Source organism: Anabrus simplex, chromosome 3 (assembly GCF_040414725.1).
Source record: "Anabrus simplex isolate iqAnaSimp1 chromosome 3, ASM4041472v1, whole genome shotgun sequence".
Lineage (NCBI taxonomy): Eukaryota > Metazoa > Arthropoda > Insecta > Orthoptera > Tettigoniidae > Anabrus > Anabrus simplex.
The window spans coordinates 289,989,826-290,012,052 of record NC_090267.1 but is presented as its reverse complement, the minus strand read 5'-3'; the positions used below and the strand labels follow the sequence as shown (position 1 = coordinate 290,012,052).

General features: G+C 43.0%; 1 protein-coding gene across 1 annotated transcript in view; it reads left to right on the top strand.

Annotated features, from left to right (window-relative positions):
- Positions 1-22,227, top strand: part of LOC136866779 (homeobox protein B-H1-like) — a 194,311-nt gene that overhangs the window by 155,863 nt on the left and 16,221 nt on the right. Inside the window, exon 2 of the mRNA XM_067143886.2 lies at positions 8,798-9,014. Coding sequence (XP_066999987.1) covers positions 8,798-9,014 — 217 coding nt within the window. The remainder of the gene's footprint in view (positions 1-8,797; positions 9,015-22,227) is intronic.

Sequence of the window (22,227 nt, the reverse complement as noted above, 5' to 3'; positions counted from 1 at the left end):
GTTCAGAGGGTGGGGCAGCAGCAATCAAACGACAAGGATTAGGAGAGACCACTTCAGGCACACCGGTTGTGTCATTGCAAAGTGAATTTATATGGAACATTCAGTAGTATACAAATACACCGACACAAAAGTTCATGTTCGGATTTTAATCCTGGAGTTAGGCTAGGGACAGGGTTCACTCAGCCTTGTCAGACTAATAGTGGAACTGTATGATATGAGGGGTAGCGCACTAGGTCGCTGAAGATCAGAAATACGACTGAGGATCTTATCGCGCTACCATGTGGTAGTCGAATATCTGCAAGGACATACCTAAAGCCTCAAAGACATATATACCCTCAAGTTTGTATGTAGGCTATAATATGAGCATCATTTCTTCTTCTTAATCTGTTTACCCTCCAGGGTCGGTTTTTCCCTCTGACTCAGCGAGGGGATCCCACCTCTACCGCCTCAAGGTCAGTGTCCTGGAGTTTCAGACTATGGGTTGGGGGGTACAACTGGGGAGAATAACCAGTACCTCGCTCAGGCGGCCTCACCTGCTATGCTGAACAGGGGCCTTGTGGAGGGATGGGAAGATTGGATGGGATAGGCAAGGAAGAGGGAAGGAAGCGACCGTGGCCTTAAGTGAGGTACAATCCCGGAATTTGCCTGGAGGAGTAGTGGGAAACCACAGAAAACCACTTCCAGGATGGCTGAGTTGGGAATCGAACCCACCTCTACTCAGTTGACCTCCCGAGGCTGGGTGGACCCCGTTCCAGCCCTCATACCACTTTTCAAATTACGTGGCAGAGCCGGGAATCGAACCCGGACCTCCGGGGGTGGCAGCTAATCACTCCAACCACTACACCACAGAGGCGGACATGAGCATCATTTACTTACAAATATTGAAACTGGTATAATTTGTTTAGACTTGAAGAGGATACATTGCCGATATAGCGAGGGGTTTATCCTTCGTTTATCCTTTTTCTCTCTCTTAGTGTTTTGGATCTTCATCTTAGATTGTTTCAGTTACTCAAACAAATTGCATTATTTTGATTTGGTTTCGAACACTGACTTCTTAAATTCGTTAAGTTGATCTCTTGCCCTAACTAAGCTTAATTAAAAATGTTATCAAGTTTTATCCGACTGAAGAGGCCATGCTATTATTTTAACTCTGACCGGACTGCAGTGAAGGATGTGGTTCCTGAACAAAGCTAGGGGCATTTACTAGCCTTAGATGCAGAAATGTTCTCACTCACGAGCTTTGCGGTATTTAAACATTTTTAAATATTAACACTGGAACTGATATCACATGACCGAGGTCGATAGCTGCAGTCGCTGTGCGGCCAGTATCCAGTAATCGGGAGATAGTGGGTTCGAGTCCCACTGTCGGCAGCCCTGAAGATGGTTTTCTGTGGTTTCCCATTTTCACACCAGGCAAATGCCGGGGCTGTACCTTAATTAAACTTCGATGTTAGGCCCCTTAAAACAACAAGCAGCATCATCTTAATTAAAGCCACGACCGCTTCCTTCCAATTCCTAGGCCTTTCCTACCCCATCGTCGCCATAAGACATATCTGTGTCGGTGCGACGTAACGCAAAATAACAAGAAGAAGAAAATATTACATAAAAATATTTATTACCATCATAAATACTTTCACGACAACCAAGGGGTAGTATTTCTCCCCTAAGGACCTCTCCTTTTCTCCTGTATATATATAACATCGCAATGTCTTAAATAATGATGACTTTTTAACATAACTATGTTGTAATGCAGGCTTTGTTCGTGACTGTGAATGAATTCGTAATATAATTTTTTTAATTAAGTTGTATTCCACAACGAGGTTCGGTGCTTTTCTTTTCTTAAACATTTCGTGTGGCTACTTCTAACCTGGTGCAGCCCTGGCAAGGCATACCCTCCGACGAAGGTGGGTGGCATCCGCCGTGTATAGGAAACTGCGTGTTATTATGCTGGGGGATGGTGTTGTATGTGGTGTGTGAGTTGCAGAGATATTGGGGACAGTACAAACACCCAGTGCCCGGGCGAATGGAATTAACCATTTAAGGTTAAATCCCCCACCAGGCGGGAATCGAACCCGGGGCTCTCTGAACCGAACAACACTACGCTGACCATTCAGCCTAGAAGCCGGACATTTCAGAGTTTATACTCTTATACCACCTGTCGATAGAGTATAAGCTCTGGAACGCGTTATGGAACACAATACAAATTTTTACTGGTAACAGCATTAATTATTGCATCAGGAATGGTGTCTTTGTATTACTGATTTATAATGAATGAATTATTATTAGATCCCCTCTGTGATTGTGTGGTTAGTGTGATTAGCCGCCACCGCGGTGGCCGGGTTCGTTCCCGGCTCTGTCACGAAATTTGAAAAGTGGTACGAGGGCTGGAACGGAGTCCACTCAGCCTCGAGAGGTCAACTGGATAGAGGAGATTCAATTCCCACCTCAGCCATCCCTGAGGAGGTTTTCCGTGGTTTCCCACTTCTCCTGCAAGCAAATGCCGGGATAGTACCTAACATAAGTCTACGGTCGCTTCCTTCCCTATTCTTTGTCTATCCCTTCCAACCGGGCGAGTTGGCCGTGCGCGTAGAGGCGCGCGGCTGTGAGCTTGCATCCGGGAGATAGTAGGTTCGAATCCCACTATCGGCAGCCCTGAAAATGGTTTTCCGTGGTTTCCCATTTTCACACCAGGCAAATGCTGGGGCTGTACCTTAATTAAGGCTACGGCCGCTTCCTTCCAACTTCTAGACCTTTCCTATCCCATCGTCGCCATAAGACCTATCTGTGTCGGTGCGACGTAAAGCCCCTAGCAAAAAAATATCCCTTCCAAACTCCCCAACACCCCCGCAAGACCCCTGTTCAGCATAGCAGGTGAGGCTGCCTGGCTGAGGTACTGGTCCTCTTCTCCATTTGTATACCCCTGACCCAAAGTCTTGCGCTCCACGACACTGCCCTTGAAGCGGTAAAGGTGGAATCCCCCGCTGAGTCCGAGGAAGAAACCAACCCGGGAGGATAAATGGAGAAAGAAAGAGAGAAAGAAAGACAGAAAGAAAGAAAGAATTATCATTAGAATAAAAACCTTCGTATATTTAAACCAATCAGTCCTCGAAATGACAGTTTTACTCAAATTGAGATATTTCCAATGTTTTATTTGTACGGAATTCTGGGTTAGATATGAGGATACGTATACGCTGTTAGAAATCTAAAATATTGAATAGGATTATTTTAGGTGTGATATATCTCGTATAAAAATGGTAATAATAGTACAACCTCAGCTACCATGTGTGTGTACATTTTAATCCGACACCATTCAGGCTGCCCGTACGCCATTTTCGAAGTTCCGTTTTCCTTTACCTGATAGCAGAGCAAACCGATTCTCTGTTAGTCCATGCGACAAGGAGTATCGAGCAGATATTTTTCCACCCTTCAAAATTACGACTACCTCTGCTGGGTTTGAACCCGAAGTCTTGGGATCGGAAGGCAGACACTCTACCAGTAACAACTATAAGAAGATCAGAGAAAGATAGAATTCTCATAAATATGCAGTAAGAACTATAAGATATTTCTTCTTCCTTTTTTACAAGTTGCTTTACGTCGCACCGACACAAATGGGTCTTGTGAGGACGATAGGGTAGGAAATGGCTAGGAATAGGAAGGAAGCGGCCGTGTCTTTAAGTAAAGTACAGTCCCAGCCTTTTCTTGGTGTGAAAATGGGAAACCACGGAAATCTATCGTCAGGTCTGCCGACAATGTGATTCGAAACCCCATGTTTTTGCTAGTGGTTTCACGTCGTACTTGTACAAGGACGTAAGGATGGGGATTGAGTAGGGCCGGGAAGGTAACGGTCGTGGTGTGAAAACGAGGACCACGGAAAACCATTTTCAGGACTGCGGAATGGCAGAATAGCAAGGACGTATTCATATATTTGACTCCTACAGAAACAGAGCTAGACAACCATCTCCACATAGGCGGAGAAGTGTAGCCTCTGTTGTAAGCTCCATGTCCAGCTGCCTTGGCTCTCCGGAATTCACGTGGTTTTCATTTCTGGTGTACGCTGACTTACCCAAAGGGACGAAGATGCATTTCTAAATATTTTGACTTTCTGAAATGGAATCCGACCTACGTCCGTCCCAGTGAACCAAGCACGTATTTACTACCTCAGGCAGACAGTTATAGAGATGACTGAAAATTTCTGCTGCTTGGGAGAACTTATTTCAAAGTAGACCTACCATTAGTATTAACTTTTTGGATTGCAGTGAATTTTTATTATTTGATAAGAATAGCATTATAGTTATATACAAATTATCTATGCCATTGCACAATATATATATATAGTTTCCACTACCAAAAATAAATCTTCCCCTTGGTCAGTCCGCAAAGTGTCCATTTCGATTCTGTGAGACCTTACTGTATTGAGATTCGAATTTGCTCGTGTTGCCGTATCTGCAGACTGTGCAGGTTCTTTGACACGGCGCTTGTTTGCGCACACTGAAGTGTCAATTATCTGGCCACGCATGCGTCATGAGCTCGGCGCTCGACGTCTGCGCGCGGTTGTCCCGCTCCACCCGCTCACCCCTCTGTTGGAGGCTGCCAAATGCAATGAGACGCTCTTGTCGCAGAGCGCAGTTACAAGCTGCTCTCCTCATTAATATTGGCATACTCACTGTCACACTACAACAAATCAGAAAAGAAAACGAAATGGTTAATTCAGAGCCGGCTCACTGAGCAGTGATCCAGCCCGGGCCGACTGAGTGATCGATTGGATGATTCTCCGTGACACTGTCTGTACTTTGTGTATGTGCTTGGTTTGTTGTTATGGGTCGTGGTGATACATACAGTTATTCTGGCACTGCACAGATCTGATAACAATCATACAAGCGTGGAAAATTAATATATTTATAACGAAACTATGCCGGCCCCGTGGTGTAGGGGTAGCGTGCCTGCCTCTTAACCGGAGGCCCCGGGTTCGATTCCCAGCTGGGTCAGGGATTTTTTACCTGAACCTGAGGGCTGGTTCGAGGTCCACTCAGCCTACGTGATTAGAATTGAGGAGCTATCTGACGGTGAAAAAGTCAAGAATAACGGCCGAGAGGATTCCGTCGTGCTCACCACACGACACCTCGTAATCTTCAGGCCTTCGGGCTGAGCAGCGGTCGCTTGGTAGGCCAAGGCCCTTCAAGGGCTGTAGTGCCATGTGGGGGTTTATACCGAAACTGATATATTCTTCTTTTTGTCTTCTTCTCCTTGAGGTGCCATCTTTTTCCGATGGTTCGCAATCATCCTGACATTTTGAATGTTAGATTTAGCAGCTGTTCGCCTCTGTGGTGTAGTAGTTAGCGTGATTAGCTGCCACCCTCGGAAGTCCGGGTTCGATTCCCGGCTCTGCCACGAAATTTGAAAAGTGGCACGAGGGCTGGAACGGGGTCCACTCAGCCTCGGGAGGTCAACTGAGTAGAGGTGGGTTCAATTCCCACCTCAGCCATCCTGGAAGTGGTTTTCCGTGGTTTCCCACTTCTCCTCCAGGCAAATGCCGGGATGGTACCCAACTTGAGGCCACGACCGCTTCCTTCCCCCTTCCTTGCCTGCCCCATCCAATCTTCCCATCCCTCCACAAGGCCCCTGTTCAGCATATCAGGTGAGGCCGCGTGGGCGAGGTACTGGTCATTCTCCCCAGTTGTATGCCCGACCCAAAGTCTGAAGCTCCAGGACGCTGCCCTTGAGGCGGTAGAGATGGGATCCCTCGCTGAGTCCGAGGGAAAAACCGAAGCTGGAGGGTAACCAGATTGAGAAGGGAAGAAGATTTAGCAGCTTCTAGGAGTGAATTCGTACTTTTGTCATACTCACCTTTCAGAGTTTTAAGCCATGATATTCGACGCCTTCCAAGTCCACGTACTAACATTAATATAAATCCATACCTATTTATAGCTTACCTCTGAGCCTTCCATCAAGATAAAAATTGGTTAGCCGTTTTCTTTGGCTTTGTCGGCCGGGTTCGCAGCCTCTCAATTTGGTTGATTCCGAAAGTAAACAAGCAAGCTTGCAGGTTTACGGGACTGTTGGTATCGACATCATAGGCACGAGATCTCTAGTTTTACGTAGAATCAGAACCAAAGAGACGTGACCTTTCTTTTCATAAATTTCAGATGCTTTTGAACCGCGATCGCTAGAACCTATGAACATATGCCAACCCGTCGATCGCTCACGAACTAAGCCTCGTTTATTTATTAGCTGGAATGTGGGGAATAATTCCATTTAGGAGTCAGGCTTGTTGTTACAGACATTGCAGCTTCGTCAGCGTGTGGGAAAAAGTAGTCATCAAATACGTGCTGTATCTGGAGGGTTCAAACATGTCCGACAATGACAATTTATGTTATTATTTCTAATCGAAACCGACTTTCAACCTATTAGGTCGTGTTACGTACATTTAGTACGTGTTGAAGAGATGTTAAGTACAGAAGAGAAAAGGCCAACCGGACACCAGTGGGATCCGAACCCACAACCTCCCGATATTCATTATTATTTTTACGTCCTACTATTTACTTTTTGACGGTTTTCGGAGACGTCGAGTTGCCGGAATTTTGTCCCTCAGGAGTCATTTTACGTGCTAGTAAATCTATCGACACGAGGCTGGTGTCTTTGAGCACCTTCAAATACCACCGGACTGAGCCAGGATCGAACCTGCCAAGTTAGGGCAGAAGGCTGCTCAGCCTGGCGTGTCCGACAATCAATGAGGTGGCGTATTCCGGTGTGATTTCAGCCTCATGGTGTACATTTTGAAGACTGCTTGTGTTAGAATGTAGTATCCCTGCGGTACACCAACATGGTGACAGCTATTCGACATGGGTTGTGCCAGGTACAAAGTTGGAAAGTCTGTAGCTCGCAAACGAACAACCGTACGGCATATGTACATAGGGACTTTTTGTATTGTTTTGCGGTCTATTATCCATGCGTGATTACTTCCGACGTGTTTGGAGATACCATGTATAATAGGATCATTCAAGGGTTTCTTAGTTGCCTATCTGAGGTCTGAGGGTATAAACCGATTGTGCATCAACACCAACAATAGTAACACCATGGAGAATTGAATAATTTGCTTGAGAGATAACTCATCCAAGAATCGATACCAGCTGATTCACTGCCAGTTTCGGCAGACTTATCTGTGTCGATGAAAGCATAAAAACTACCACCAAATTAAATCATTTATTTCCATTTAATATAGCAATAAATTAAGAACATCTATTGTGAATTGCTATTGCATATTACGTTTAATTTAATTATAATATAAAATGCCATCACGCGATCACGGGAGAATTGAGGTATTACACAACTTGAAGGAGATGAAACACGGCCCAAATGAGATAAAGAAATTATTAAATCAATTTATTTGGCGATACGAGGAGCTTAAGGTTACTGTGACCTAATTCAAAATTAATTCTACTATGCATGGCATATTTTAATGGGATTCATTATCTTGTAATTGAAATGTTCTTTCAATAGCTTAAAACATCATGATGTTTATAACAAGCAAGTAATATAAACACAATTTTATTCTAGGTACCACGACCAGCTGTGTATAAGAAGAACTACAGTATATGGACATTAATCTCCCCGTGCGCCACAGTTAGCATATGTGTTTATCGTCCCGCTTACTGGCCCAAATTCGAATCGTAGTTCTATCTACACTAATTTAAGAGAGTGAAATTGAGAAAACTATGTAACATAGGCCTACTTCAGTAGAGACGTGGATTAAAATCTCATCGGCTTTCCCTGCAAATCATAGCACTTGACAATTACAAAATTACTGGAATAGTAAAAAATTTCACAGACACCTTAAGTATATAGCGTTGATGATCGAACTGTCCAAAGAGCCACGTATGGCATAATAATAATAATAATAATAATAATAATAATAATAATAATAATAATAATAATAATAATAATAATAATAATAATAACTACTTTACGTTCCTGTAACTATTGGTACTGTCTCCGCAGGTGCTGGAATTTTGTCCCATACTTGTTTTCCGTGTCGGTATATCTACAGCTCATTAAGGTTCTTGGTCTACCAAGACGACTATTGCCGGGCTGAGTGGCTCAGACGGTTAAAGCGCTGGCCTTCTAACCCCAACTTGGTAGGTTCGATCCTGGCTCAGTCCGGTGGCATTTGAATGTGCTCAAATACGACAGCCTCGTGTCGGTAGATTTACTGGCACGTAAAAGATCTCCTGCGGGACTAAATTTCGGCACCTCGGCGTCTCCGAAGACCGTAAAAGTAGTTAGTGGGACGTAAAGCAAATGACATTATTATTATTAAGACGATTATTGCCCAGTCATATATCTTGCAGCTATTGGCGTGTCACATAGTCAACGTAATGATACCCCGAACCGTACTGTCTGGCTTCCGCGACCGGGTCCGCTGCCTCTCGTATCAACAGCTTCTCAGTTCATCTTACGAGGCTGATTGATCTCTGTTCCGGGCTTCAATCAAGAATTAAAAATCTTTGAATGGTTGAAAATGGAACCCACGGCTTTTGGTTAAGTGCAAGCACGCTAGCCCTACCCTACTGGATGGCTCTATCATTTACTGGACAAAATAAAATTTGATATAATTTATTCCTGGAAATTTAAAGGTACAACCATTAAGGGAGTAATTATAAACTGGTTAGTAACAGGTGATGTTCCATGTTTCAATCAGTTATTTCTCCATACTATCAGGTCTTTAGGGTGATGTGTAATGTAACTTATATTTGAGATATGTTGTACTCCAGGTAACAATGGCTGTTGTATTTGTTGACAGGTCATAAGGACGAAGAGGGCGGCAAGAGTGGACACAGCACTACCTCCATGACCAAAAAGCAACGAAAAGCAAGGACGGCGTTCACGGACCATCAGCTTCAGACGTTGGAGAAGAGTTTCGAACGACAGAAATACCTGAGCGTACAAGACCGCATGGAACTAGCCGCCAAGCTTAGCCTCACAGATACCCAAGTGAAAACTTGGTACCAAAACCGCAGGTGAGTTCATATTCCTTTTACTGTAAACTTGATAGGAATTCACATACCGACACATTGATTTTTCCTTTTAGTGTAACAAGGGCTCGTCGGCATTGCTCTGGATGCGCTGTTGCCTAAAGGCTTATTGTTCTAACTTGTCTGAAATTAACCAAACCAAACACCATGGCACTACAGCCCTTGAAGGGCCTTGGCCTACCAAGCGACCGCTACTCAGCCCGAAGTCCTGCAGATTACGAGGTGTCGTGTGGTCAGCACGACTAATCCTCTCGGCCGTTATTCTTGGTTTTCTAGACCGGGGCCGCTATCTCACCGCCAGATAGCTCCTCAATTCTAATCACGTAGGCGGAGTGGACCTAGAACCAGCCCTCAGGTCCAGGTAAAAGTCCCTGACCTGGCCGGAAATCGAACCCGGGGCCTCCGGGTAAGAGGCAGGAACGCTACCCCTACACCACGGGGCTCTGAAATTAACACCAGTCCATTATTCCCAGATGTTTAACAACAACAGGGCGTATAGAGTCCCAGTAATGAGTTCGAGTTTTCCTTTGGTTCCATTATCATATTCCCCAACATAGGCCTATTGTACCTCTTGCGGGCTAGAACCTTGTGTAAGCAGATTATATGGTGGAAATTGTCGTAAATCTTTTAATTGAAAGACTTCAGAGTTCGCAAGGTAAACTTAGAATCTCGTGCAATGAATTCAATGTCTGTACACACTTCGTGACGCAAAAAATGAGTCCTCGAGTCAAGCAGGATCGAAAGAAAGGAGCATTCGTAGAGTTCTGGGCTACTTAATAATATACTTTCGTACACTTCATTAATAAAAGCGTGCACATCTGGGCCTGTGATTTTAGAACGAATTTAAATAACAACTTTGGCTACAAATTGCTCGTCACATTCCCAACATAAAAGTGTAAGCAACTTTATTTAGTCGGGCTGAGTGGCTCAGACGGCTGAGGCTCTGGCCTTCTGACCCTAACTTGGCAGGTTCGATTCTGGCTCAGTCCGGTGGTATTTGATAGTGCTCAAATACATCAGCCGCGTGTCGGTAGATTTACTTGCACGTAAAAGAACTCTTGCGGGGAAAATTTCGGCATCTCGGCGTCTCCGAAAACATTCAGACGTTGCTAGTGGGACGAAATAACAATAACATTATTATTTTGTTGAAAAATGAATGATCAATATTCTCATTCCTTCGCTTTTTTTTAATTACTTGGGATCGGCATTACAAAGTACACGAGTGTTAAGCCCACTTTTATGACCGAATTATATTCCTGAAGCGAACCCCAAATCGAGAGATGCATTCACAGTTGCGTGTTTCTGTGGTGATTGGTAGCGTGGCATGTTATGTATAAATGAAGATGTGTATACGACGAAAACAAACGGTTAGTCTCCGAGGCAGAGGAAGTAGTTGTATGTAGTTTCAATCCCTGACCAGGCCGGAAACTTAACCCGAGGTCTACTGACACTCGAATGCATCTATGCTGATCAGTTGACCAAGGAGAACAACAAAGGCATATTAAAAAGGAAAACAGCAAAAAAATTAAACAGTTTTCACGAAAACATCACGCATAGAATAATTTTTATAACAATGAAACGGAACGAACATGTGAATAGTATATACATAAATATATCTGTCCCCTTATACAAAACTAGTCACGTGTCTCCTGATATCGGGTTATGGATAAGGCGAGATTAAATTTTTTTCACGGCTGAAAACCTTTCCTGTCACCAATCTCAGTTGAGGGTCTAATTAATATTAAATGAATGATGGTGAATTAAAATGGGTAAGGAGGTGGAAGGCATCGGCTGTGGAATGGAACTGTCCAATGGAAGTGAAAATGGGAAACCACAGAAAACAATTCTCAGGACAGCCAACGGTAGGGTTCGAACCCACTCGTCTCCTGAATGCAAGGCTTGGCTCCATAGCACTAGCGCAGCCACTCCACTCGGAGAAACAAACATCTGAGTGTGTGCTTAAACATTATTTTATAACAGGCTATTTTATTATCCGACTTTACTTATACTTGTCTAGTAAACCTTCGTGGCTCAGGCGGCAACGCGCTGGGCTCTCACCGCTAGGTTCCGTAGTTCAAGTCCCGGTCACTCCATGTGAGATTTATGCTGGACAAAGAGAAGGCGGAACAGTTTTTTCTCCGGGTACTCCGTTTTGCCTGCCTTCTTTAATTCCAGCAACACTCCCCAATATAATTTCATTTCATTTGTCAGTCATTAATCATTACCACAGCGGAGAGTGACAGGCTTCGGCAGCTGGCACAGTTCCTATCCTCGCCGCTAGATGGGGGCTTCATTAAATCCCTTTCTGACCCGATCGAAGGACTGGAAATAGGCTGTGTATTTTCATTTTCACTCTGTCCTGTTTAGAGTAATGTTCACTTATCCTAAGTATCAACTACTAACGGATTAAGCTCGGGAGTTCTTCTTCTACTGCTTTTCCCACACATGTGGGGTCACGGGTGCGTTCTGTGTCGCGAAAGTGGATTTGGCCCTGTTTTACGGCCGGGTGCTCTTCGTAACGCCAACCCCATGTGAAGGGATGTACTGTAATCACTACTGCGTGTTTCTGTGGCTGTTGTTCTGTGTTGTGTTGTCTGAATATGAAGAGAAGAGTGTTTGAACTAACACCTCGTCCCGAAGCCGGAAGAGTTAATCAGACACGATTAACATCTCTGACCCGGCCTGGAATCGAACCCACGACCCTCTGAACCGAACGCCTCAATACTGATCATTCAACCAAAGAGTCGTACAAAGTTGTGGCGTTGTTGATTTTTGATATTACATTACTATTTACAAAGTCTTATTTATAATGATTACACTATTTTATCCTAATAAACAATTATTACTTGCCTTAATAGTGTTTTAAAATGCACACACAGATAACCAAAATATATAAATAGTCTTAATTTATTCACTCGGAAGTTATAATCAGCACCGGTTTGTGGTAACTATGATCACAGCAGAGTACACACATGCCCTGTACGGCTGTTGATACACAGTCTGTGTGTCCCTTTTGATCAAGTAGGTCCTCCCATAGTATTTAAGGACCGTGCCAGGAGACGAGATATTCAAACTTCGATGCATATTTTCAGTTATATAACTCTGTTCAGTTTTTGTGCCCTGAAGTTTACTTCTCGCGGCAGCACAAGGATATCGACTTTAGACCGAGGTCGTCATTACATTATCATCCATTACAGCTTGTAACTGAATTATTGAACCAATTACAGTAGTTGAACTGCAAGACCAGATTTTACGGTTATGTTGTGTAATGAGGACGTAGCCTACAGCCAGCATGGTAAGAATCAGAGATCATTTGGAATCAACATACATAAAAACATTTAATTAGTATGAATTGAGGGGGTTAGGGTCATGTGATTAATATTTCCATTTTGACAATCGAGGTTTCTATCGCATCGTGGACTATATGAGGACATCCACCCTTAAACCCCAGACTGCGTCACAAACTGAACCTGAGTGCTCCCACGAGCCCTCATTAACATGAGAAGGCGGCATTGAAGACAAATAAATAATAATAATACCGGTAATAATAATTCAAAGCAAACAGCAAACCTATGGTACAACAGCTTATAGTCAAGATGACAATTGCCCCAGTCAAATGCCCTGTAGATACTGCAGTTTTCAGGACAATGTTTCTAAACTACGGCTCTCATAATGGCTGAGCCATTTAGCATGACGTCACAGATCAAAGCCCCCTTCATTAATGCTTTATTAATTCTCATTAATGTCCGACTCGTTGGCTGAATGGTCAGCGTACTGGTCTTCGGTACAGAGGGTCCCGGGTTCGATTCCCGGCCGGGTCGGGGATTTTAACCTTCATTGGTTAATTCCAATGGCCCGAAGGCTGGGTGTTTGTGCTGTCCCCAACATTCCTGCAACTCACACACCACACATAACACTATCCTCCACCACAATAACACGCAGTTACCTACACATGGCAGATGCCGCCCATCCTCATCGGAGGGTCTGCCTTACAAGGGCTGCACTCGGCTAGAAATAGCCACACGAAATTACTATTAATTCTCATTAATGATCAGACCCAGAGGATATATTTATATTTACACACGGCCGATTAATATTACAATCTTCTGAATATTTTACCAATCAAACAACTTCAAGTAATCCCTTTTTTAAATAACAATATTTGAGCAGTTTCGAACTCGCGGTACCTGGAGTGAAGAAAATAACAGGTTTCGTGGAACGTAATAACAATATAGTAGGATGGTATTCTTATCAGAAAATTGCCGTGAAAATATGTAAGGTATGTTCTGAAAGTGGGAGGAAGCGTTCTTCAAAGCCGACGTTGAGTTCCTTGCTATCTCTTCGTTCTATCTTTGGCAATTCAAAACCGCATCTTTTATGTTTGATGTCAGTTTTGTATACACATATTATACAGTCCACGTTGAGTGTTGGACTTGCAAAGCGCTATTCATCACAACGCGTCTGAGTGCAAGAGTGTATCATGTGCCACAAAAGCTCTACTGGTAGGTCAGACTGGAGTTCTTTTAAGACGATACATAACTTAAGGTCTACGTTCACAAGAGGCCGCATGGCTTCAGAACATATTGTCCAAGTGTAAGCCAGCAATGCATTCACTCATTATACCACCTCTCTTGTTTACACGTTAAAGTAGGATTGACAGTAACCAAAACAGTACCTAGCCAGCAATCAGTGTGGACCTTGTCATATGCGACTTAAGACCTCCAGTTTTTCTTTCCACTACAGCTTCAATGGCCCATAATCATTTATATAATCCACACCCTACATAATAATAATAATAATAATAATAATAATAATAATAATAATAATAATAATAATAATAATAATAATAATGAGAAGAAGAAGAAGAATACTTGCTTCCTCACTTGCTAATTGTATGATGTAACTAATTAGAAGCTCACTTCATGTGTTCAGAATTCAAAGTTGTGGTATCGAATTCCGGGGCCGCTGGTCTTTACGTGTGACATAACCGTATGAGTAGAGTTATTGGAAGTTCGCACAATTCAGTTTTATGATGACAAAATCCTGGTATTCCGGAGTTGTCACCCTCATCAGTTGAGGGAAATTTCAATGCGGAGTGAAAATAGTTGTGATATCAACGACTGTTAATTTGAACATAATTACACTTAATGGATATTATTATTATTATTATTATTATTATTATTATTATTATTATTATTATTATTATTATTATTATTATTATTATTATTATTATTATTATTAGTTTACAGCGTTATGCCAACCTGTGGAGCGCGATAGAACGTATTTAGCTAATGTTGATTTTGTTTTTTTACCGGGTGAGTTGGCTGTGCGGATAGGATCGCTGAGCTGTGAGCTTGCATCCGGTGGATAGTGGGTTCGAACCCCACTGTCGGTAGCCCTGAAGATGGTTTTCCGTTGTTTCCCATTTTGACACCAGGCAAATGCTGGGGCTGTACCTTACTTAAGGCCACGGCGGCTTCCTTCCCACCCCCAGGCCTTCCCTGTCCCATTGTCACCATAAGACCTATCTGTGTCTGTGCGACATAATGCAAATAGCGATTTCTTCTTCTCCTAAAAATCTCTTCATATGGGCACCGATCATTTTCCTCCGTTCTTCAGTCCATGGTTTATTGGTCCTGGTATTCATTTTTTTCAGCAAAATGATGGTTGTTGGTTGCTTTTTTGAGCTGGAGTCGATCTTGAACAATTTCCTGTGGACTGCAAATTTCCTGCAGTTTTTTTTTCTATTTCACTAATCCAGTTGTTCTTGACTTTCCTTGAGAGAACAAGGTTGAGAATCCCTTTGGTGAGCCTGTCATCGTTCATTCTGAGGACTTTAATCTCCTTTTCCTGATGGTGTCGGTCATCTTTTCCTCTGAGTAGACTGGACCAAAGATTATCCTCAATATTTTCCTCTCCTGCTTCTCGTTTATTATTATTATTATTATTATTATTATTATTATTATTATTATTATTATTATTATTATATAGTTTTTTCATATTATACAATAGCATCCGGTGCCAGTGTAGTGGGCATAGAGTCCGGTTCTGGTTTCGATTTGGTCTGTTCTCGGCTCACTCGGAATAGAAACATTCCATTTAAATTCAGAATAGTGGTTAGTGATGAATTATGTTTTTTTGGTACCAAACTCACAGGTACGTTATTTATTGATATTTGCTTTGCCATGCTGGCATGTATGCTAGTGGGTTAATATTAGATGGCTCAGACGGTAGAGTGTCTTCTGAGCTCAAATTGTTGGGTTCGATCACCGTTCAGTCCAATGGTAATTGAAGGTTCGAAAATACGCCAGCCTCGTATTGGGAAATTACCATCACATAAAAGAACTCCTACTGTATTAAATTCCACCACCTCGCATAAAATAGTTACTGAGACGTAAAACCATCATCGTCATCATCATCATCTTAAATGTATGTGCTAAATTAAGCACCAACGACTCGAGTACAAAGTTAAAGAGAAGTTGTATTTTGCATTTTTTTTTTTTTTTTTTTTTTTTTTGCAAGTTGCTTTACGTCGTACCGACACAGATAGGTCTTATGGCGACGATGGGACAGGGAAGGGCTAGGAGTGAGAAGGAAGTGGCCGTGGCCTTAATTAAGGTACAGCCCCAGCATTTGCTGGTGTGAAAATGGGAAACTACGGGAAACCATCTTCAGGGCTACCGACAGCGGGATTCGAACCCACTATCTCCCGAATACTGGATACAGTTGTATTTTGAGGAGTGTACATGAACGAAATGGTTGAATATCACTGACCTCCAGTTTTCTTTACGTAGTTAAAAATGTTGCAGGTCTGGTTGTGGTAGTAAGTCTCCTCTATACCGCGTGTTTCCCATCTGTTACACAACACATGGACAATTTGACGTCCTCTAGCGTAACATGAACATTTAAGTATCCTGGCTAGCAGCACGCAACCAGAAAGGACGATCTTATCAGGCTGATTGAACGTGTCGATTAGCGCTCCACACTGCTCTGGGAATATTATAATACCTGCTAATGCTTTCCGTTTCCCACGATCCATTTTCAGTATTTCATGACACCTTACTTACTCTTAATATTATCACATAGCTAGGTGTTTTAATCTGCTCTTTGCCACTTCTTAGTTTGTAGTGACGAACATACAAGTAGGCTACACATTGACCATTCATTAGTTAAAACATTATTATTATTATTATTATTATTATTATTATTATTATTATTATTATTATTATTATCTTACAAATCTATTTACTGACTAAGCAAAAAAGAGCAAACTTGTAGTTTCGTGTGACGGTTAATATCGTAACAAGAGCAAAAGGACATACAGATTTACGAGGTTTCCGAACCAGAGAGGCGTGACTATTCATTTCAAGAGTGTCACTTGGATTTGCTGGGGTTCGAGCCACTGCCTACTTCATGAGAAGCCAGAAATGATGTCTCTCTGTATTACGACCTACCTATTGATTAAGTCTACAATAGTGATCCTTCATTTGTTTATGCAGTAATTTAATCAGCCTCATTACCGAGTTTCAGACCTTCCTACCAACCTATCTGCCTATCAATTTCGACATTTCTATTGTACTACGGTCTGACAACGAAACCATAATTCTACTGGAGGTTCCCATGGCGGATTTAATTGAATTGTTTCGGGTGAAACTGAGTGCGAGTTCGGAGATCTTTAACACTCTAACAACAAAGACATTTTAATGGCCTCAACTGGGATCGAATCCATGCTCTTGGGAGCATGAGTTTGACACTCTACCACTGATCCACCGAGGTGGATAATTTTACTTACACTGCTTAGTCTTCATCATACGATCCGCTCTTCTTAGATTCCAGTAATGAGGATTCCAGGAGCTCGCATATTAATAGTTGTGGTAATAAAATTAACGGCTCCTAGAATTGATGAGACCCCTGCTAAGTGGAGGGAGAAAATTGCTAAATCAACAGAAGCACCAGCGTGAGCGATTCCTGAAGAAAGAGGGGGATATACCGTTCAATCAGTACCTGCACCGCTTTCCACTAAACTACTTCTAAGTAATAGGGTTAATGAAGGAGGAAGTAACCAAAAACTTATGTTGTTTATTCGAGGGAAGGCTATATCGGAACGTAACGATCGCGAAATCAGAGAAATTGATTCGTGGCCATTGCCGTGTCAGGGGCAACACAGTAGGCCTACTTTGAAGAGATATTTACACGGGAAATGTCTTATATTAGAAAAAATCGTACTCAAAAGGACATTTACAGAAATGAAATGGCGTATGACTTTCAGTGCCGGGAGTGTCCGAGAACATGTTTTGATTTGACACCCGTAGGCGACCTGCGCGTCGTGATGAGGATGAAATGATTATGAAGACGACACACACACCCAGTCCCCGTGCCAGCGAAATTAACCAATGATTGTTAAAATTCACGACCCTGCCGGGAATCGAGCCCGGGACCCTTGTGACCAAAGGTCAGCACGCTAACCATTTAGCCATGGAGCCGGACGACATTTGCAGAGAAAGCAACTTACAGGTAATCTACTTCAAAAATGGTTAACAGGGTATCTTAAATCTCAATTACTACCTAGGTAGCCTATTTCTGCTAGTGGTTTAACGTCGCATTAACACATCTAACTTTTTCGGTAACGGAAAGTTGGGAAAGGGTTACAGCCTCAGCTTTTGCCTGGTGTAAAAATGGGAAACCACGGAAAACCCTTTTCGGGGCTCCCGATGGTGAAATTCTAACCCACCATCTCCCTAATGCAAGCTCACAGCTACGCGACTCTAACCACACGGCCAACTCGCTCGGTTTAGCGAGATTTCAACCATCGAATGTTGCTAATAATAAGCCGGGCTAAATGGCTCAGACAGTTGAGGCGCTGGCATTCTGACTCCAACTTGGCTGGTTCGATCCTGGCTCAGTCCGGTGCTATTTGAAGGTGCTTAAATTCGTCAGCCTCGTGTTGGTAGATTTATTGGCACGACAAAGAACTCATGGGGGAGAAAATTCTGACACCTCGGCGTCTCCGAAAACCGTCAAAAGTAGTTACTAGGGTGTAATAATAATAATACTAATACTACTACTACTACTACTACTACTACTACTACTAATAATAATAATAATAATAATAATAATAATAATAATAATAATAATAATCATACCTTGTACATAAGTAAGGGCTGCCTGGCCGAGGTGGTAAAGACGTGCTCGGTTCACCTGGAAGAACGTAGGTTCGAATCCCCGTCAGGAAGTCGAAAAAATTAAGAGCAAAATTTCGACTTCCGAAGATAAACATGGCCATGAGGTTTACTCAGCCTACTTCAAAAATGAGTACCAGGTGTTTTCTGGGGGCAAAGGTGCCCGGGCGTAGAGCTAACCACTCTACCGCACCAAGCGCCGAGGTTACGGGTGGTGGACAGCTTTACCTTCCACCCCTCCAAGGGCCTTCATGGCCTGTACGAAGATCGCATCTAAAAGAAAAAGGGCAGGACATTAGCAGTTTTGTCAGAAACTCTCTCTCACGCGGAGGATGTTTGCTTCCCTTCTGCTCTTCTACCCAACAGTCGGGCTGAGTGCCTCAGACGGCAGAGAGCTGTCCTCTGAGACCAAGTTGGCGGGTACGATTTAGGTTCAGTTCGATAGTAGATCTATAAGAAGATGCTCGAATACGTCAGCCTGGTGTCGGTATATTCTCTGCAGTACTTCAGGGCAACATTCTAGCACATCGGCGTCTCCGAAAACCTTAAATGTAGTTAGGGGATGTAAAACTAATACCAAAAAGTAATCTAAATGGAAAGACTGATGATAACATTACGGAAGTTCCAAATATTATGAATTCATTTTCAGGACAGCTGAAATACTTCTTGCGAGTTGGCCGTGCGCGTAGAGGCGCGCGGCTGTGAGCTTGCATCCGGGAGATAGTAGGTTCGAATCCCACTGTCGGCAGCCCTGAAGATGGTTTTCCGTGGTTTCCTATTTTCACACCAGGCAAATGCTGGGGCTGTACCGTAATTAAGGCCACGGCCGCTTCCTTCCAACTCCTAGGCCTTTCCTATCCCATCGTTACCATAAGACCTATCTGTGTCGGTGCGACGTAAAGCCCACAGCAAAAAAAAAAAAAAAAAACTTCTTCCCGGGACACAATAACTTACTTACATGATTTCATATTTTATGCAAATTACACTTCTTTGTCATAACATGTATAGGCCTATAGCGATTTCCAATAAAAGAAACTTACACAGATCGATAGAATTACCGAAGTATTGTTCGACTCGTTGGCTGAACGGTCAGCGTACTGGCCTTCGGTTCAGAGGGTCCCGGGTTCGATTCCCGGCCGGGTCGGGGATTTTAACCTTAATTGGTTAATTCCAATGGCACGGGGGCTGGGTTTATGTGCTGTCTTCATCATCATTTCATCCTCATCACGACGCGCAGGTCACCTACGGTTGTCGAATAGAAAGACCTGCACCTGGCGAACCGAACTTGTCTTCGGACACTCCCGGCACTAAAAGCCATACGCCATTTCATTTACCGAAGTATTAAAACCAGTAAACATCTAAAACTAATTTCTCACTTTTGCTTGGCAGTCTCGAACATGCACGTGCCTTATGCCGCTCCTGCGCCAAGCAAAGAGCCGTTTCGAGGGAGGACTTTTCAACATTTCGAGCGTCATTACCCCCTCTCCTTATCAGCATGGAAGCCGTTAATGACTTCCGATGCTGGAAGGTTTTCAATTGCAGTGCATTGTGGGTATACATGCCGTGCCCTGACAGATTGCATAGAAATTACACACAATCACGCAAACCAATTGTTAGCATTAGTAAAAGGCCAGGCAGCTAGACGGCCAGCGGGCTCTTAGCTATACACACTAAACGGTGATGCCTTCACCAGATAAGCAGAGACTTACCAAGGCGTTTGATTGATTCTCACCGCATTATGGTCACACGTTTGGAGAGAAGTAGGAGGGGTGAGGAATAACTTTGTTTGCTTTCGACCAATGACTACCTTGGTGAACTTACTACACGGTACTTTGCTTTCTCCTTACGTAAACTTTTGTTTTAAGTCACACCGACTCAGAGATGTCTTATGGCGACAAAGGGACAGGGCAGGGCGAAAATTGGGAAGCAGGTGACTGTGGTCTCAATTAAGGTACGGCCCCAGAGTCTTGTATGAACACGAGAAACCATTTTCAGGGATGCCTATAGTGGGGTTCGAACCCTCTATATCTCGAATGCAAGCTAATACTTACACGCCTTCGAACCAGGTACTCAGTTCTCTCGGTTTCTCCGTTCATGGCATTATCAAGAGAGAAAATGAAATGGTGGATAGCTTTTAGTGTCCGACGACAAGTGCGGGTCGCCAGATACAGGTCTTTCGATATGACTCCCATAGGCGACCTGCGCGTCATGATGAGGATGAAATGATGATGAAGACGACACATACACCCAGCCCCAGTGCTAGCGAAATTAGGCAATGAACGTTAAAATTCCCGATCCTGCCGGGAATCTGACCCGGGACCCCTGTGGCCAAAGGCCAGCACGCTAACCATTTAGCCATGGAGCCGGACTATCAAGAGACAACCTGTATTGCTATGGCATCTCATATAAGAAAGGTGGGGCTAGAATTGGGAATTGGGAATGATACGACCTTGGTATTTGGGAATGTGTCCTTCCAGTACGTTGGTAATTTGCTTCTGAGCTCCAATTCCGAAACTCCCAGCTCGGCCCTTCATGGAGATTGTGGAACTTCCTATTTTTAGGGATTTTGATGGTATCGGGCTCTCTGGTATCAAGTTTTAAGTTCCTAACCTGGAACTTCCTTGCCTGGAAATACTTCATTAATTCATGTGTGCCTTAATACAACCCTACAACGCTTCCATTTAATAGTATGTGCCTATAGACTGGAGCAAGATTTCGGAGAGAAGCTATCGTGTTCCTGTATTGGTTAGAAATGTGAAACAGAGAAAGTCTTTTTTTTTTTTTTTTTGCTAGTTGCTTTACGTCGCACCGACACAGATAGGTCTTATGGCGACGATGGGACAGGGAAGGGCTAGGAGTGGGAAGGAAGCGGCCGTGGCCTTAATTAAGGTACAGCCCCCAGCATTTGCCTGGTGTGAAAATGGGAAACCACGGAAAACCATCTTCAGGGCTGCCGACAGTGGGGTTCGAACCTACTATCTCCCGAATACTGGATACTGACCACACTTAAGCGACTGCAGCTATCGAGGTCGGTCACAGAAAGTCTAGGATATTCAATACTATAATATATGGACCAAGCTATTTGAGATTCTGAAGGTGATCGCGATCAGATACCGAGAACCAAGAATTATCTATGTTATAGTGAAGTCGAAGTTTCAGTGAAGGTATACCATCACTAGTGATAGTACAAATGGTGCACCTTCACTGGCCCCTTTAGTGAAAGTGGATTATTAATACCAGTTTTGCCAAACAATACACATTCATTACGGACAGTGCACCATCGCTAGTGCTGGTACACTTCCACTATCAAGAGGTTACAGATCTGAACCATGATGCTGCAATAACAAAACATAGTCATGTTTTTAACGTTACATTTTATGAACTGCAATTTGAAAATAGTTACATTACATAAAATAGCATGAAAATTGTAAGTTCTGAAAAAAAATGAAATAATTTGTTGCACTGGAAGTTTATTAAAAAGAGAACAGAATTGAACATCATGCAGATTAAGTATCATTCAGTTCTTCATCATATAGGCCTACATCGTACTTAATTTTGCCTTCTTCAGTAACAGGTTGTACTAATGTCGTTATTCCATTTACCTCGAGCACTTCATAACTCTTCCAAAGCTTGTAGTCGTTGCCGTCTTTCTTTCGTCCAGATTTTAGTGATTTAACCTTGCTGATACGTGACTCGTACTTTTCTCTGCCCACAAAGGCACAATTATAATTGGCATTTCCCCTTTCCACTCTAAGACATTCGGAGAACTTCACTGCTTCACTTGAGACGAGGTTTTCTCAAGCTTCTAGTTACAGGAAGAAAGCACACAGTGAGTTGAGTATACTCACCTAGTGTACATAGACGGACACTAGTTGCCGTGGTTACGCAAATTCAAGATGGAATCCCAAGCCCAAAAACACATCCATGTTAACTCCGACAAATGTCACTCCCAAAGGTGGAGAATTGTTATTATTATTATTATTATTATTATTATTATTATTATTATTATTATTATTATT